Here is a 19,914-nt window from a genome sequence, read left to right as displayed (position 1 = left end):
AAGGCAGGTTTCCTCTTTCCTAGGACAATAGCTCCAACTCCCTCTACTATCCCAGTTGTCCTCAATAGACTATGCCAACTTATCAAGTCCCTCTTTAAGTGCAAGAGTCAAAACTGGAGCCAATACTCTCGGTCTGGCCTAACTAGTGTATAATACGACCGATGATAATCTTCCTTGTTTCAGACACTATACTTTCACTGATGTTATCCAAGGTCACATGAGCATTTCCTGGCACGTGAGGATGCCAAAGTTAAAAATTGGGAATGTTATGCCTCTTAACCAAGCTTCTGTTCCCACTCCAGAGTCTCTGGGAAATGTGTTCAAATTGCTCACATCTATAAAAGAAACACTTTCTTATAAGATGGTAACAATTTTCCTAATTACCTCTTCAACAAATATGATTTCTTCATAGCCAGTCTAGTTCCTACAATGCCTCTTTATTTATGATCCATTTACTGAGTACATTCTCAATACCCAGAACAGTACTAGATGTTAAAGGATGGGGAAAAGTCCTCCAGAAGGATGGGATTGAGAAGCTACACCCCCATGTCAGGTCTTCCCAACAGTTTTATCATTGTGTTTTGAATGGTGGAATATTCCGTATTATCCTGGAAAAAGATAGTGCTGTACAAAACTTTCTCTCCCCAGTCACAATACACACACAGCACAAAAAAGAAATAAGCTTTTGCTGTTTAAAGTCACTGGGGGTTTGATGTTGCTTGTTATTTCAGTATAATGTAGTCCAATTTATTGACTCAAAACTGGATATGGAAGTAAAGCACTGCTGTAACAAAAAAACTCTAAAATATATGGCATTAAATCAAAACTACAATGAGGTACTCCCTCACACCATCATTAAAATTCAGAATGGCCATCATTAAAAAGTCTACAAATAACAAATACTGGAGAGGGTGTGGAGAAAAGGGAACCCTCCTACACCGTTGGTGGGAATGTAAATTGGTTCAGCCACTGTGGAGAACAGTATGGAGGTTCCTCAAAAAACTAAAAATAGGATTACCATATGATCCAGCAATCCCACTCCTGGGCATATATCCAGACAAAACTATAATTCAAAAAGGTACATGCACCCCTATGTTCATAGCAGCACTATTCACAATAGCCAAGACATGGAAACAACCTAAATGTCCACTGACGGATGAATGGATAGAGAAGATTTGGTACACATATGCAATGGAATACTACTCAGCCACAAAAAAGAATGAAATAATGGCATTTGCACCAACATGGATGCAACTAGAGATTATCATACTAAGTGAAGTAAGTCAGAAAGAGAAAGACAAATGCCATATGATATCACTTATATGTGGAATCTAAAATATGAGACAAATTAACATCTACAAAACAGAAACAGAATCATGGACATAGAGAACAGACCAGTGGTTGCCAAGTTGGAGGGGGTTAGGGAAGGGATGGAGTAGGAAGTTGGGGTTAGCAGATACAGGCTTTTATATATAGAATGGATAAACAACAAGGTCCTACTGTATAGCACAGAGAACTATATTCAGTATCCCATGATAAACCATAATGAAAAAGAATATTAAAAAAAAGAATGTATATATGTGTATAACTGAATCACTTTACAGTAATAAACACAACATTGTAATTCAACTATACTTCAATTAAAAAAAAAGGCATTAGTCTAGGGGTGAGATGGTGGGAAATGAGAAAACTGTTATTAGCAGATGGGAGGATCCATATGGGGAGCTGGTAACTTGTCCTTTAGTTTATAGGTCTCAGGGACAGACAAGAGGAGTCACATGTAGATCTGATGGAGAGAATACCATGTACCACCCAGAGTTCCTGGACTTTTAACTTAAAGCTGTGCCTGGATAGGCAGGTTGAGGCATCTCTATTGGGGCAGGGAGAAGTGTATTTTTCCTGCCAGAAAGAACACAAGCTAAATCTTTGGTATCCAGAGGGGGAGAATGTACAGTCACTGATTCAGTTTGCCAAATACTGTTGGTTTTCTCTTCCTAAATACATGGTAAAATTGTTCTTCTTATCCTTTTGGGGGTTAGGAGTGGCCATGTAATTTGATTTGGCCTGTGAAATGTGATTGGGTGTGATATTTGTCTTTTCCAGGCAGAAAATTCAAGAGCCAAGGTCCCCTTTGGGCATCTTCCTTTGGGGATTATGGAAGCACAGGTTGGAACCTGCATCCCAATGTGAGAACAACGTGTAACAGAAGCTACTAGGCAGCCCTGAATGGATAGGTAGAATAGGCAGGAAATAAACCTTTGCTTACTTTAATACACTAAAATTTGGGAATTTTTGTTACTGAAACATAACTTAACCCAAATGACTGATACACTATGTGAGCTTCAACAAGCCCTATAAGTGTGTGCCTCTGTTTCCTCACCCGTGATGCAGACATAAAAAAAGAACCTACCTCATAGAATTATTGTAGAGACTGCATGTGCTATATATAAAATATTTACAATAGTGCCTAGGAAGAATAAGTGCTTAATAAATATTACTGTTTTTTTTTCATTTGAAAGATTTTCACAGATGACACTGGTACCCCCATATCACATCCCCTTGGCCCACCTGGTTTCAGCCACAGAGGGTAGCCCTGTGTTTGCTCAGACTTACCTCTGCTGATAAATTCACGCTGCATTTCTATTTTCTTCCATAATATGGAAGCCTGTTCAATCTATGGGCAGAAACAGTCCAGAGACACTGGGGAGTTATTGGCCCCAGGAGCAACCCTCCTGCTCAAAACCCTCCAAAGATTTCTCTGCAGCTTGAATCAGATCCAAAGTCCCTGCATTTTGAATAAGATCCAAACTCTATCAAATCCTAGAAAAATTTATATAATCTGGTCCCTTCCAGTCATTTCAGTCTAAACACTCATACTCTCCTGTCCACTCATTAAGTTCCAGCTATACTGGCCCTCTTGATGTTTCTAAAACACATCAAACTTGTTACTGCATCAGAACCTTTGCACTTGCTATAACTTTTGCTGGGAAGACACTTCCCTCGGCTCTTTGATGCTTGACTTTTCATCTGACAGAACTCAGCCCAAATGACATCTCCTGAGATAAATTTTCTTTGACCATTCTTGATAAAAGAATGCCTCCAGTCTTATGTTTGTAGGTCCCTTATCCTTCTTTTTCTTTACAGCAAAAACTATGATCTGAAATTATATTAATTCATTAGTTTGCTTGTACATTTTCAGAATTCCCTATTATAAGAAAAGTTCCATGTAGGCAGAGATTTTGTCTTGCTTGTTCACTGATGTTTCTACAAAGCCTAGAACACTACCTGGTACACAGTAAATCCTCAAGAAGTATTTGTTGAATAAAACAGAATGAATGAATCTCCAATTTACAGATAAGGAAATGTGGCTCTGAGAGTTGGAGTAACTTTCCCAAAGTCTTACAGCGTTTCTACAGATGTTCCTGATTCTAAATCCTACTGACTTTTGCAACAGCAAGGTACTGTCTAAAGAGATTGAAGTGTCAGGCAGCAGGCAGGGCGAGATGACATGCAGGTGTTGGATTCTATCGTGGACACAATCAAAACCAAAAAGGCATATTGATCACACTTTCCCCAGGGAGCCCTGAATTGCCAATGGAACAAGATAACTTGAGAAATCTATTGATCTCCCATTTTTGTTATGCTGTACAGGTGACAAGGATCAATGGAGATTTGTACTCTTCTACCCATGACCTTGCGACCTAAATTTGTATTTCCACCCAGATTCCCAAAACTTTGCAAAATGCACAGCTCCGAGTGCCAACACCTTATTTAACTTAGTGTCACCGTCTGTGACAGCTCTGCTTTCCCAGCTCCTGTCAATTCAGAGAAACGTCTCCCCGTCGTCTCCTGCTTCCTGCACAGGAAGCTAGCACGCCCCACCCAGCTGTCCTCTTACTGAGCGTCTGACACACACATTGGCCCACAGCCCGCAGAGGGGCGGGGCTTCTGTCTCGGGGGGCTCTTCAGAAGGGATCTGAGGTCTGAGCAGCCCAACGTTGCTAAAGCACTAGCCCTCTCCCGGCCTCCTTCACTGAGCCTGTGCTTTCCTGCCTGCTTTCTCTTTCTTTTCTGGCTCAGCTTGAGACAGAGGATCATTCCAGAGGAGGCTCAGGTCTTGGATTTTAACGGCAGTGATGGAAAAACATGAGAATGATTCCTGGATCTACCAAAAGGAACTGGAAGATCCATTCAAGAAATACCTGAACAACACTGATGACTACCTAGCTTTGCTCTGCGGGCCTCCACGCAGCCACCTCTTCCTGCCGGTGTCTGTGGTGTATACTCTGATTTTTGTGGTGGGGGTCGCTGGCAATCTCCTGGTGTGCCTGGTGATTCTTCGGCACCAGACTATGAAGACACCCACCAATTACTACCTCTTCAGCTTGGCTGTCTCCGACCTCCTGGTCCTGCTTCTCGGGATGCCCCTGGAAGTCTATGAGATGTGGCGCAACTACCCCTTCCTTTTTGGGCCCGTGGGCTGCTACTTCAAGACGGCCCTCTTTGAGACGGTATGCTTCGCCTCCGTCCTCAGCATCACCGCGGTCAGCGTGGAGCGATACGTGGCCATCCTCCACCCGTTCTGCGCCAAGCTGGAGAGCACCCGGCGGCGGGCCCTCCGAATCCTCGGCCTCGTCTGGGGCTTCTCTGTTCTCTTCTCTCTGCCCAACACCAGCATCCATGGCATTGAGCTCCGCTACTTCCCCAATGGGTCCTTCGTCCCGGGCTCTGCCACCTGTACGATCATTAAGCCCATGTGGATCTACAGTTTCATTATCCAGGTCACCTCCTTCCTCTTCTACATCCTCCCCATGACGGTCATCAGTGTCCTCTACTACCTCATGGGGCTCAAAGTGAGTATCCAAGCTGGCTGCAACCGTTATGGCAGCATCCCTTCTTTTTTCTCTTACTCAAAGTTCGGAGAAACATTTAGAACTGGAGAAGTTCAGAATCGGAAGGGAGCATAGAGAAAAACAGGATGAGCTCAGAGGGGAAACCTGGAAGTTAAAGGACTGGATTCAAATTGGACAAACAGTAACCACAACTATAAATCATTTCTGTTAACTCACCTTCCATTGTTCTTCCCTCTACACCTGTGGTTCTCAAACCTAGGTGTTCCTACAAATCACCTGGAAACCTCGCTATGGGTACCCATGGGCAGGTCGCTCCCTCCAGGAAAATCTGACTCAGTAGGTCTGAGGTTGAGCCTCATTTTAAATAGCACAAGGTAGCTGCCCATGGAGAGACTGTTTCACAGCCTGCTGTCTCTTTCCTGCCCTCACCTGCTTTGCCTGCATTGAAATTTTCCTCTGCACCAACTTGGTCTGAGTATAAAATAAACTATCCCTGCCTATTTTATATTCCAAGACAAATATAGTTTTAAAGTCAGACCCTTCTTTGTGGTTGCTTTGATCCTTTGGTTGAAATATCAGATTAAAATGCAAAAATATGGCCTAAGTGAGATCAACCTGGACTTCTTTTCAACAGGTGGAGATTGAGGGACGAGGAATTAAACAGAGTACATAAAATAGATTAGAAGACAGTGTGAATAACAGATAGCTGGAATTAACAGAATATTATTACTTAGTTTGCAACATTTTATAATTAGAGCTTTCTCTCCTGTGCTCATCACGGTAAACCAATTTCTTTCTTTCCCTTTCTTTCTTCCTTCCTTCCTTCCTTCCTTCCTTCTTTCCTTTCTTCTTTCTTTCCTTTTCTTTTTTCCTGGATCTGAATTGTCTGAAACTGTTGTTTTGTTTTGCTTTTGATGAAGTTAGGAGTGAGTCTGTATGATTCCTTTCCTGGTATATTCTGCAGCCAAATTCATAGAGATGAAATCTAACTGTGACAGTTTTATACCCATTTAATAGGTAGGTTGTGTAGGAAATAGTCATGAGACCACTTAGACTCCCAGGTCTGAAGCTCACATATAATATGCCTTTAGGCAAAGCCCCTTAATTCTTTCCTGGAGTTAGGTTTTACATTTATAAAATGAAAAGGTTACATCAGATCATATCTAAGTCTCCTGATAGCTCTAACAGCCTGTGATTCCTTAAAAAAAAAAAGGAAAGGAAAATCTGTGAGTGGGAGCAATGTGCATTATAAATGAAAGTAAAACAAAGCAGACATCACATTCACATCATACGTACCAAGATGGCTCTGATACCACGTATTATGTGATAATTAATATACTCCCATCTCAGCGCATCTCTGAGAAAGGTGTGTGTCAGAAATGAGTGTTCCACAGATGGTCCTTTCAAATAAATACTGTGCCTAAGCAGAGTGGCAACGTCTAAGGAGAAAGAATAGATTTTAAGTACAACAGATGTCTGGACACAGGAGTAAATCTAATCAGGCAGAGTTATGCCAGTCTCCGGGAGGGCTGGACCCTATGATTCCCAGAGACAAGTGTCAACCCAGACTAGTTCACAGTCATCATGTCTTTAGAAAGCCCTCTGTATCCAACTGTGGCGGAAAGGACTTCTGCATGATTCCTATGAGAGCCCTATGAGAGATATCCATCCCAAATTTATCAATACCATCTCTTCAAACAGCAAACAATCACTTGCCTTGGATCAATTTAGAGGAAATACTTAACTGTGAATAGGAAACACGTTTCCCCCCCAAGCAATTAATTTAAGTGTCACTTTGTTTGGTTGTCATGAATCTACAGCTACCTTGTATCGGGAGCTAAGTGACAGCTCAGACAACGGCTTAGAAACCACCCTAGTTTGCTTTGTGTGTGTAGTGCAACTTACAGCATCCTATTCTCAGGAAGGATGAGGTGTTACCCAGAGGACACCAGGAAAGGAACTATTGCTTAGAATGTCACTTCTATAGTAACATTTAATTTAAAGACCTCTAGACTGGGAATCAGAAGTAGGCCTTAGTCTGTGGCATTGGTCTCAAGACCTTTGTACCTTTTGCTCTGTTTTTGCCAGGAATGTTCCTTCTGTCTACTACCACAATTGTTTTTGCCTTTCTAACTCCCACTGATCCTTTAAATCATACTTCATTCACACTTCCTCCAGGAAGCTCTCCCTGATTCCCTAACTACCTGGTCCCTCTCTAGGTGCTCATGATTCTTAGCAATTTCCCATCATTGCATTTATCACAATTTATAATTCTATATTTGTGGGTTCCTTAATTTCTTCCTCTCCAACTAGACTGTAAGCTCAATGAATGAGTGAATGAGGCTAAATTATTTCCTTTATCTCTGGACTTCAGCTTCTCTACCTTCAAAATGGGAGACTTGGAAACACTGTCTCAAAAAGACTTTTTGATCTAAAAGATTTTTGAAGAGATTCAGTCAATTCTGAGGAGTACTGATTCTCATGGCAAGTCGAAAGTTACGATTGACTGTGGGCCCCATTGCCTTCAGAAGGCAGAAAACCAAGACCGATGTAATCCCAGGACCAGGGAAGAAGGAGGGGAGCAATACGTATGTTCACAGCTGAGCAATCAGAGCTGCTTCATCGTTACAGGACACAAGCGTCCACCGAGCTGCTCTCCAGGGTTCGAACATAATGGAGTTGGGAAACAGGCAATCCCAGGGCAAGTTCCTTCCCACCTGGGAAGCTCTCACCTAGTCCTTGTATCTCCCACATGCAGCATTAAAGCTTGAGCCAAAGAGGATGGATTATGAATTGTAGCAGAATTCAGCCAGGACAAACAGGGTTGGACCGGTTTTTTTTTAAATAAACAGATTTTGTTCAGATTATAGAGATATTTACACAAAAGCTATGATTATATCTTGGCATCCTAAAGCTATATAAATGAATCACAATCTACATAAATGAACAGCTGGTGAAATGATTTTAAGCAGTATAAACAACTGATCAGGATTATACATCAATCTGAATGATAATCAACCTCACATCTCCCCTTCACCTTTTATCTTACATAAAAATAACTAAAAGGAGTGAGGTAGGAAGGGTTTTGAACTTCCTATAGAGTGATGACAATTTTCCTCTCCTATTTTTGTAAGTTGACTTTTAAAGTGTTTAGGGGTGGGTGAGAATAATTAATGGACAAATATCTACTCTACCAAACATCTGAAGGGAAATGAAATTATTCAACAAGAAATAAAGCAGCATTTAATATTGGCTAGACAAACTGGATTCTATTCTACTATGTCAACCCCTTCAAATTCTGCTGGAACAATGTATAATATGCATAAATATTCTGTTTCTGACTCTTCTTCTAGTTGGCTAGTTGTGTCACTGTAACCTAAGGAAGCTGAAATGTGATGATTAATAGACACATAATTTTTCTTTTCAGTGCAAACTGAGCTGTACAAGAAGCCTCTTCATAAAAAGACTGTGTGCACCATTTGCTTGCTGTTTGATTTAAGGAAATTTTCCCCTGGGGTGGAGAAATTCCCAGTGAGAATTGTTAGACCCACCGAAGAAGTGACTAACAGATCTTAAAAATCTTTCTTTGTTCTTGACTATGGACTGGAATCAAATAATGGAGTAACTATCTTGTAATAAGGACAACATTTTTTAAATGGTATGAAATCATTAGAACATAATTGAAGATGAGTTAGGAAGATGTGCAGTTTGATGCATTGCTCTAACCTTCAACACCAGTGGTTTTCTTCTCAGTGTATCTGGATGCTTCTCTGCATTAGCACGAGTTCAGCTTGTGGTGAATGGTACCATGAGAAGGAGAATTTCTAGAAGGGACTCAGTAATACACATGAGTGGGCCTACAGTTACAAATAAATATTTCATACAAATGCCTTTCAAGTAAACCCAGGACAATAATCAGAACCACAATATATGAAACTTTTTTTTTTTTTTTGGCCATGCTGTGCAGCTTGCAGGATCTCAGTCCCCCACCCAGGGAATGAACCCGGGCCATGGCAGTGAAAGCCCAGAATTCTAACCACTAGGCAACCAGGGAACTCCCAGAATCACAATCTATAACTTACTGAGTATCATGTGCCAGCCATTGAGTTAAGAACTATACCTGCATTATTTTGTTTTACTATTATATTAATAACATCACCTTTAGTTCTCTCCCATTTATTCCTAATAACTGCACAATATTTTCCCCTATTTCGTTCAAGTTCTAGGTGACTCCGAAGGGTCACATCTCACAGAACTTTAATCCCTCACTTTCTGAAGACACAGGTATATGTAGAGAACACCAATATATCCAAGAGACAGACGGCCAGTTTTGTTAATCATCCACGTGGATACTTCAGGGCAGTGCAATGCTGAAAGCAACCTGACTTCTAGGAGCTTACATGTTTGTTAGAGACAGGATATTGATTTGTTGAACTTTGGAGGCAACTATTAATGATCTTTTCTTCCAAGTCTTATTTAATTTTAAATACCTTCTCTAAAATATTCTATAGGGACTTCCCTGGTGGCGCAGTGGTTAAGAATCCACCTGCCAATGCAGGGGACACGGGTTCGAGCCCTGGTCTGGGAAGATTCCACATGCCGTGGAGCACGTAAGCCCGCGAGCCATAACCACTGAGCACGTGCGCCACAACTACTGAAGCCCGCACACCTAGAGCCCGTGCTCCACAACAAGAGAAGCCACCGCAATGAGAAGCCCGGGCACTGCAACAAAGAGTAGCCCCCGCTCGCCACAACTAGAGAAAGCCTACATGCAACAATGAAGACCCAATGCAGCCAAAAAGAATAAAATAAATAAATAAATTTATTAAAAATAAATTAATTAAATATTCTGTAAAAATGCCATCTAGCCCAGGAAGCTCACTGCGTCTTAGAGCATTCTGTTCCACTGTTGCGCATAACCGCACTAATTTCTTCTCTATATTGAATTGAAATATGTCTCCCTATAATTCAATAAATTGATCCTAATCTACCCTGAGACTATATAAAACAGGTTGAATTTTCCTTCCACTGATGGCCTTAGTTTGTCAAGACTTTCTACATTGCTAATGAGGGAACTCCAACTCAATCTGACAAAATATGAAAGAGAGCATAGCCCTGAAAAATCCAGAGGGAGAGGTGGCTCTTGGGGAAGATTAATCCAGCAAGACACGCAATGTCATCAAGGACCTAACTTTATTTCTGTTTCTTTGCTCTTCTTTCTATGGTATTGGTTTCAACCTCCAAATCTGCATAGCAGCCCACTGGTGGCTCTAAGCACATTCCTTATGGTGAGGAAAAAAACAAAAAGCTCCCTCTGGTAGTTCCAATAAAAGAGAAATGACACTTTCATTCCTAAACGTATAAGCAAATATCTGAAATCTCATTGGTCTCAATTATCCAATCACTGTGACTGAAGGATAGCAGCTAAGTTATCTAGGACCTAAACCTGTATCTGGAGATGGGATCATTCCCACCCAAATTAATGACTATGAAATGGAGAAGGAGTAAATCCACTAGGGAAATCAGGGCACGATTGGTAAGAGAAGAGGAGAATAAATGCTGGAGAACCAATCAGCAAATAAATACTATATTATCTTCTAGATATATGATGGTAGTTTATCATGAGACCTTAAAGCTTTTTTTATCTGGCTGACTATCACCACAAATTAGAAACATATTAATTAAAGAGAAAAAATTCACAGCTAGATGAATGATGTAGATCTTCAGTGGTATGTGAGTTCAGAGAAAGGAGAGGACAATGGGCTACAGTGGCCACAAGTAGGTGGAACTTGAACTGGGCAAGAGAGATTGCATGTACAGGAAATGTTAATATTTGAAATTTTCAGATGCTACTTTAAGGATCACCATATCTTCCAACAAGGAGGAGTATATTTTAACATCTAAACTCAGAAACACATATACCCTTATGGGTAATATTTGTAAAGCAGAGTTTCCCAAACTGTGCTTCTCAAGATGGTACCAGGTGTTCCACTGAAATGGGTTGGGAAGGGTATTGTTTAGTCAAAGAAGCACTATCCCCTTTGAGGGTGGGAGATGTGGGATGTGCAAGGTAGGGGTGGAGGAAAGGTGATACACTGTCCCCCATGGAAATGTGTAACGTCCATTAGCACTTTAAGGCTCTGAGAAGACCCCAAATAAAGACTATAAACTTCATGAAGCAGAAATAATACCTGTTTTTGTTTTCTACTGCCTACCCACCACATGGCAGAGGGATGTCACTCTAATAGATGTCTAATAATTATTGAATAAATGAATGGATGAATGAAAAAGCCTATCTAACATTTTTTAACTTCAGAATTTCTTATTTTTCAAGGAATATCTATTAATATGCTACAAAACTAGGGTTCTACAGAGTAGCACAGGATGAATGGTTGCCTGGAACTTGGCCACAACCATCTATCCAGTTGAGTTAGGTGACCTTGATCCAACTCCACCTCCAACTTAGGGTTAAACATATTCTTACATGTTAACAAATTCTTACATTTCTTTAAGTCCAGTTTTTTGTCTGCAAAATGAGTGTTAGAGTCACACTTCTCAGCTCTTAATGGGAGGAAAAAATGTTTCCCTTTCTTTATATCTCTTTGCATTTCTCTTGCAGCTGAAGAAAGACCAACCCCTTGAAGCAGATGAAGTAACTGCAAATATTCAAAGACCATCCAGAAAATCAGTCACTAAAATGCTGTGTGAGTCCTCCATTTTGTATTTTGCTTGTTTGTTAAAGCAAAGGAGTTATATTCGGTATTGATCAAGTGCTGCTGGGATCTGGATCAAAATTCTCCTGAAACGTAGTGTCATGTTCTGATCTTCCGTGGCTTACTCAAGCATCTAGGACCTGTCTATTTTGTTCTATTTCGGTTCTTAAACCTCAGAATAACACGCTAAATTGCAACCATTGTAATACACTCTGTTCAATGCTTGGTAAATCATATCCACTCTAAGAGCCTTTAAGTATCTCTTTTTCCCCCTAAAATGAGCAGGTGGTTCTTACCGATTTTGTGTTATGGGTTTCTTTAAAAATATCGTGGAAACAGTGAATTCTCCACTCAGGAAGTGTACGAACGAACATACATCAAATGTTTTACAATCCATTTCAGGGGGCTCCTGAGCCCCCTGGTACCCAAGAGTGGACTCCATGGGATCTTTTACTTCCAGAATAAGGACATCTGGCTAAGAACCCTTCTAAGTAGTCATTCCTCTTATGACATTGTATGATTTTATATAAACGGTACACTCTTTTACATAGATAAGATATTTTAAAACACATCCAGGCACTGATCCACACTCTCCCAAAAGAATGTTATAAAAATATATGATCCAACTGGTCTAATGAGATACCAATCAATTAGAGAAAGGAGGTTTATAATATACTTTCCAAGTCACAGAGTGAAATTTTGAAGAAACAAATCCTCCAGGCGAATATGCATATGAAACACGCACTGTAACTACGTGATGTCTATGAACCAAAAAAAAAAAAAACCCAAAAACCTGTGAGGTCACTGTATGTCTTTTCAACTCTACTAATCACCTTCTTGAAATTTTTTAGCCCCTGTTAGCACCTGACTTTCCCTACTAAGAAATCTAGTGTCTTCAATATTTCTCCCCATTTCTCTCTGATCATAATCTCTCACAAAAGGACTTGAAGTGTACTCACATTAAAGTCACAATGATAAAATACACTGTGAACTATTTGCCTTTGGGGGCAGAGGGTTTAATTATAACACGAATTAAATTTTTAACTAGAGGGAATTGTAGGCAGTAGTAAGCAGATTAGGGACTTTTTCTTGGGAGGTAAATTCAGAAGAATCTTCCAGGTATTCCTGAAACCACATCATGCAGGCAGACAACTTACTCTGAGTATTTTAATGCCAACAGGAAACATATGTACTATTTACTATGGAAAACATCAAGTGTGCTCTTGAGTACAGAGAATTGTAAAATGAACACCAAAATACCCATCACCCGCTTTAAAAGTTATCAGCTCATAGCTCATCTTGTTTCCTCTATATCCCTATCTCTCCTTTAGCCCCTAGTAGATTATTCTGAGGTAAATCTCAAGCCTCGAAAGGAAAGGAAAGGAAAGGAAAGGAAAGGAAAGGAAAGGAAAGGAAAGGAAAGGAAAGGAAAGGAAAGGAAAGGAAAGTATTTTACAACTTCAGGAGAGAAGAAAACATACATGTTTATTTTTCTGGAGAATAAATGCCCCTTAGAGAAACTATGGTAGCACCAATCTCTGTCTTGGGAGCTGAAAATAAGAAACTGGAAGGTGCAACTTCCTGTAAATCTGTAATCATTTCAAAATAGATGTAAAAACAAACATAAAGGAAGTGGAAGGAATTCTGTGCTCTAGCAATTTATAATATAACAGACACACCCCCATCCCAATCTTAAAATGCTTGTATTATGCTCATGGTTGTTCGACCTTTCTCTTTCCCCCGACGCCTTACAGAATTTTAAATGATTAAAATCATAGAAACTTCTAATTTTTTACTAGAAAAACAAGATAAATTCATACTATACTTCATAGTTTGTTATTAATCTATAACTTTAAAGAACACCAAATTGCTTGAACACAATCATTTTACTTATAAATCCAGTTTACGTGATTCCAACAGTCTACCTGCAACATAATTTATTTTCCACAATAGAATGTTTTCAGAACTTTGAATACATTCAATACTATTCTAAATATCCTGAAGGAAACTTACATTACACAAGAAATCTTTTACAACCATATGGAAAACTGATTCTCAATCCTATAAAATTCATTCTTATGTTTACATATTCTATGTAGAGTCCCTTTAGGATCTAGTTGGCCTTTAGCAATTATAACTTAACAAAGATGGAAGGGAAATGCTAGAAGGAATGGATGAACTCAGTGTGGGCACTGTATACCTATTCTTGCTTTGACTGCCTTTTACTCTCCCCTTCATCATCCTTTTCCAGTTGTCTTGGTCTTAGTGTTTGCTATCTGTTGGGCCCCATTCCACATTGATCGGCTCTTCTTCAGCTTTGTGGAGGAGTGGACTGAATCCCTGGCTGCTGTGTTCAATCTCATCCATGTGGTATCAGGTAAAATTTAGCTCGTTTGGGTGTATCACAGGTGTCCAGGTAACTGCAGCTTCTTCATCTTGCTTAGAGCAGTAGGTTCTATCTGTATATACCAACTTATCATGGGGATCTGCCATACTGTAACGAAGACACTTGATTTTTATTTTATTTATGTATTGATTAGGTATGTTACAGGTTCAAAAGAAATATACCATATTACTATTTGAGACACTACTTTATGAAAGACCTCAACTCTAAGCTTGATGATTACAGCAGGAAAATGGTCAAAGGAATGATTCCTTTGGTTCTCTTTCAATGGCCATATGATTTAATTGGTTCTTATTTATTAAACATTCATGTCCCTGAAATCCTGTATTGTCTTCAGCAAGTGTTAGACCCTCATGAAAGCCAGCCAAAGGGTATTCATGGGGCCTCAAGGTCTGCTTTTAGGCTACTTTAATGCTGCTTGTTAAGGACACCATAGAATATGAGAGAGTGGTTGAAAGGTTACTAAATCAGAGGACCTGGATTTGCATCTCAATACCACCATTTATATTCTGAGTGATACGCAGAATATGGATTCCTTCTTGCCAAAGTTTCCTCAACTGTAAGGTGGCAATAATGCCTGCTCTATATACAACACAGGCTGATGGTAAGAAGCAAATAAAATAATAGCTATTGAAGAACTTTTTAAGCTGTAAAATGCTATAGCCTATCTTCTACAACCATCACAAGTTTGTAAAGTAGATATTATCATCAACATTTTATGGTTAAAAAACAGTTCTACAAAGAAGAAATGACTTGTCCAAAGACACTCAGTTGGCAAATGGTAAAAACAAGGTTCAAGCCTGAGTCACCTAACTTCAAGTTCAGGGTTCTTTCCTCTAAAATGGAGCAAAGAATGGCCACCTGAGTCTTTCTTTCCCAGTCAGTGTAACTGTTAGTCTTAGGGTCACACCACTTCTATCCCTCTACCTCTGCTAGTCACCGGACGGTCCTATGGGCTCTTTATCAAAGACATCATTAAGGAAGAAAGATAAGATCAATTTATGCGAGTTAAGCTCCAGATGTGCACAGAACAAAAACAATAGCATTCATATGTATACTGAATACCATATATATTATCTATTTTCTACAACCATCTTTTTTGTACTCAGCAGGGCTTGTGTACAGTTTATACCTGGACATTAGGACTTTCCTCCATGTTAAACTATTTATTATTCTGGACAAAAAATCAAAAATGTTTATGGCTCTGATCTTTGTGGTTAGTCTTAGAAAATGGGAGTGTTTAAATAATATATACACTACTATATATAAAATAGATAACAAATAAGGACCTACTGTAGAGCACAAGGAATTCTACTCAATACTAGAGTGGATATATGTATATGTATAACTCATTCACTTTGTTGCACACCTGAAACTAACACAACATTGTAAATCAACTCTAATAAAAATTTTTTTAAATAAAATAAATTATTCTTTAAAAAAACTGGAAAACACACAAGATCACATGAGGCTTGATCTACACTTCTCCAGAGGCATCAAGACAACCATTTTAAGATTCCCAAGTTGTTCATTTACAATAACATTTTCCTGTTAAGATGTAATTTCTCCCTTCCCCACCTTGCCAACCAGATGATGTCTAAACCTCTTAAATGCTACCCCAGAAATGGCCCCAACTTGCCTTTTGACCCTCAAGTTATAGCATTTTCATTCATAAACCACGTATCGAATGCTTGTCAAACTGGTGAATTAGGGATTTCTGCACATTCTGCATTATTCTTGCACAATAACCTTTCTCTAGCACACGGGTGCACGCTAAGCCTTCTACTTGCAGCACTCTCTCCTCTCTTCCCCAATATCTCCTACCCATTTCATGGTCTCGCTAGAGTCCAATCACCCCCACTAAATTTGTCATGACCATTAGAGTTCTCGTGTTTATGCCATCATGTGAATTTCCACAGCATGACTGTTGGTGTCACATATTTTGCTCTTTTCTTAACGGATACTGTTTGGTACCATCCTTTTGTTAATTACTGAAATTAGGCATAAATCTTGTTCTGCAATACTATTCCAAGTCCTTGGAGAACAAAGTCTAAATCCACTACCTTCCAATGTGCCTCAAAGTCGTATAATGAGTTCAATCAGTGTTTATTTATTTATTATTTATTTTTTTTTTGCGGTATGCGGGCCTCTCACTGTTGTGGCCTCTCCCGTTGCGGAGCACAGGCTCCAGACGCGCAGGCTCAGCGGCCATGGCTCACGGGCCCAGCCGCTCCGCGGCATGTGGGATCTTCCCGGACCGGGGCACGAACCCGTGTCCCCTGCATCGGCAGGCAGACTCTCAACCACTGTGCCACCAGGGAATCCCAGTATTTCTTTATTGAACAAATTAACAGTCTATAGAAATATTACCGTCCTACACTCCTCCCTGCCCAGTTCTGTCCACAGGGCATATGGCACTCTGAATGTCCTGAACTATATAAATGAGGACAACAATGAATGTGTTGAGGACAGCACCTATCACTTGTTTTATATTCTTATTCTCAGCCCTTCTGTAGACAGTAACTCAATTTAATCCTCACAATAATCCAGGGAGGTGAGTTAAAAAGGTATTATCATTCCCATTTTACAGAGAAAAAGAAATTGAAGTGCCAGTTCTGTCCAGGCTCACAGAATAAGCAAAGGCCAAGATCAGAAACTAAGTCCTCTGATTCTCAACCTTAGGCTCCCCTTGGGCCTTGCGAAAATAGAATAGGATATGGTAATAAAGGAAAAGTGAATACCAACCAAGAAAATGGCAGTGTGCAAGACATTTGGTGGAGAAAACAAATGGAAAAATACAAATATTCAATAAGGTTGGAAATAAGGTGGGAAGAACCATCAAGGGGAAAGGCTAGGTAGGGAAAAGACATTGGGGAATACTTCTTTGAAGAGATATTTAGCATTTTAAGAAGTCTCAGCAGAGACTATGCCTTGACTGATTTACTATTCCTCCATTACTTGCAGTTTCAAATTATAGATTTAAGCAAAACTCCAATGAGATAAAAAAAAATCTCTCTTTCCTCTGATACTTAAGCATCTCTCGTTAATGCTATGGGAACATGTTCCTTGATTAAAAAAGTGGGGATCAAAGGAAGTTGCCAAACATCTCAGAGAGATCCCATGCCAGCCTCAATTTTTCCAAGACTCTTTAATCTTTCTGGGTTTGATTCCTAAGTACACAGGTGGTAGATCTGTTCAGAGCATTTTGTATTCTCAATTAGAGTCTTATGTATATTATCACTTCCAAACGAGGCAATCAAAGGGATTCAAGACCTTTGTTAAACATTTATGCTTCCCCCTGTCATACCTCTCCCCCAATTTCTCCTTGGCATGTCTCCTAATTCCCTGCATTCCAGGTGTCCTCTTCTACCTGAGCTCAGCTGTCAACCCCATTATCTACAACCTACTCTCTCGCCGCTTCCGAGCAGCATTCCGGAATGTGATCACTCCTTCCTGCAAACAGCGGCACTCCCAGAACCACCCACAGGGGCCATCTGTGCAGCAGAACATCTTCCTGACAGAATGTCACCTTGTGGAGCTGACCGAAGATGTGGGTCCCCAGTTCCCTTGTCAGCTGTCCATCTGCAGCTCTCATTTCCCCACAGCCCTCTGTACTGGACAGGCACTAAGAAAGGAACTCTCAAAGAGCTGACATTCCTCTATGGCTCCACACTAGAGGGAGGGACATCCCATAATTTACGCCTTCCTATATGATATTAAGGAGGTAAAATGACCCTTAGAACTTATATATCCAATTCTAGCTTTTTTTTTTTAACAAATGTGAAAATTGCTACTTAAATCTAAAACCCAGAACCTCCTGATTTTTAGTTAGCTTTCCACTATCTTAACTGCTTCATGCCCCTTTATTAGTTCATGAAAAGAACATGACTAGCAAAGCATGGCACCTATGCTTTGAGCCATTTCCACTATTGGGAATGGTTTGTCCTGTTATTCACACTCTGAATCAGGCTGTCTTTCTTACAACCAGTGGTTTCTGTGAGACACAGAGGGAGACATGGAGAAGCTGTTTATATGATTTGAGGGGTCCACGCCAGTTCTTCCATAGCAAGCTATTTACCCTACTGCCTCATATTGTGCCATTATAATGTGATTCCTTGGAGTCCTGAAGCCTTTGACTTTAAGAGTCCTCCTGATAACACAGGAATGCTCCTCAGAACTATTATTCCCACCTGTTCCAATCCCCAAGTCATTACCAGACATTCCTCACCAGGGGTGGAATTAGATACAAGTTCCACTTAGAGAAGAATGGGAAGAGGGAGAAGGCTATGGTGGAAGGTCCAAAGAATCAAACCATACCAAACATAAACTTAGTTGTTTCATAATTTGGTCTAGACTTGGATTTCTAATAACTTACGCCATAAGCAGACAGAGGTACGTCTACTGTCTCAGAACAGAGACAAGTCAAATGGTGACTACTGGTCTCAAACCCATGACTTCCCCCTACTCAATCCTTCATTACCTCTATAACACTGTCACTCACATAATATGGGCAAAATCTACCTTCCAGACTCACCTTCCATTGTATCATCACAAATACTATATATTTCTACTCAAATTGAATTACTTGCTCTTATGAAAACACACCCTAGTTTCCCCAGCTGCATATATATGTTTCTAGAATGCCTTCTATATTTCCATTCTCCGTCTGATGAGATCCTACCCATTCTTCAATGGCCAGCTCAAAGTGGTACCTCTTCCATGAAACCATGCTTGATTTATTCAAATAGAAGTGACTATCTGACTTTTCTATCAGTTCATGTCTCTTAAGCTCTTTCTTCACACTGCTCTGTATTTCCATGATTTATATTCTTGCTTTGCCAGAATGTAAATTTGTCAAAGGCATGAAGTAGCCTGTGTTCCTTTCTGCTGTTACTGGAATCCTGACAATATATCGATCACAATGGTAGATGTTCAATAAATATGTGACGAGTTGTCTCACATTCCAATGTACTGAGCCAAATAAACAGCTCCAAATGAAACCGTGTTAAAGAGCTGAAAGACTAAGATTCTGTTTCTGACAGGGTCATCTGACTTTCAGTTGGCCGTTTAATGAGCCATGATTATAACGGCATGCCTGCTGTGCTTACCACGTGAGAAGGCTCTTCTCAGCCCCAGGCTTTACTGATGCTGAAACATGCAAACTCTAGCTTTTAGTCTCTGAATTCTCCCCAAGTTGAAAGAACCATTCTACTAAAAAATGAGAATAGTGGTCTCTGACATCATTTCCTAACTGAACAGTCATCTTCAAAGTGATTCAATATATTTTTTAAATCGCTTAGCTAATTATAAGCCAACTTTAAGGAATCTGAATTCTTAGTGATGGTTTATGTTGGTGAGCAGAAATTCTCTGGTCATTTAAGAATTAAGTTGAAAAGACTCAACAAAACAAAACCCTCAAAAATGGAGGAGAAATGAGTTTCCTTCTTGCCTATTGAATGTCTAGTATGATTATTCTCATCAACGTCAACTCCAAATGACCAGGGCTAAAAATATTGCTGTTGTGGCTGGATGGACAGAATGAAACAACACTAAAACTGAAGCTAGTAATTTGGTTGCTTCATTAAAACTTTGGTCTCTTTTTTTCTCCTTGTTTATCTTTTCTCTCTTAAACATTTCTATCCAAAATATTATCATTAATTCTTTCATTCAACAAATTTTCAGAACCCATTAGGTAATGTGCATGTGGCATCACCTGGCCTTTAAATTATATGTATAATAGAAGAAATGATTATTTTTGAAAATCATTACAAAATTAATTGTTTAAATCTAATTGTGAAGTGTGCCACAAAATCCACATACAAGTACTACGGGACTATGTAAAAAAGGTGTTTGACCAAGTCAGAGGGCAATAGGTTTAATTAAGCCTAGCACTAGAAAAGGGAGAAAAAAGTGTTAATTTTGTCTATATAGACATACATACACA

At 39.8% G+C, this 19,914-nt stretch overlaps 1 protein-coding gene across 1 annotated transcript; it reads left to right on the top strand.

Annotated features, from left to right (window-relative positions):
• The first annotated feature begins 4,007 nt into the window (after positions 1–4,007).
• On the top strand, positions 4,008–18,399 carry NMUR2 (neuromedin U receptor 2). The gene is made up of 4 exons (XM_029215594.1): positions 4,008–4,853; positions 11,473–11,557; positions 13,818–13,943; positions 17,327–18,399. The coding sequence occupies exons 1-4, from the start codon at positions 4,137–4,139 to the stop codon at positions 17,620–17,622; spliced, it is 1,224 nt and encodes a 407-aa protein (XP_029071427.1). The 5' UTR covers positions 4,008–4,136; the 3' UTR covers positions 17,623–18,399.
• Positions 18,400–19,914: the final 1,515 nt, after the last annotated feature.

Source organism: Monodon monoceros, unplaced genomic scaffold, assembly GCF_005190385.1.
Source record: "Monodon monoceros isolate NGI ecotype Baffin Bay Population unplaced genomic scaffold, NGI_Narwhal_1 Super_Scaffold_12, whole genome shotgun sequence".
NCBI classification, from domain to species: domain Eukaryota; kingdom Metazoa; phylum Chordata; class Mammalia; order Artiodactyla; family Monodontidae; genus Monodon; species Monodon monoceros.
Note: the sequence above shows the minus strand (reverse complement) of the source record. Positions and strands in the feature narration are given on the sequence as shown.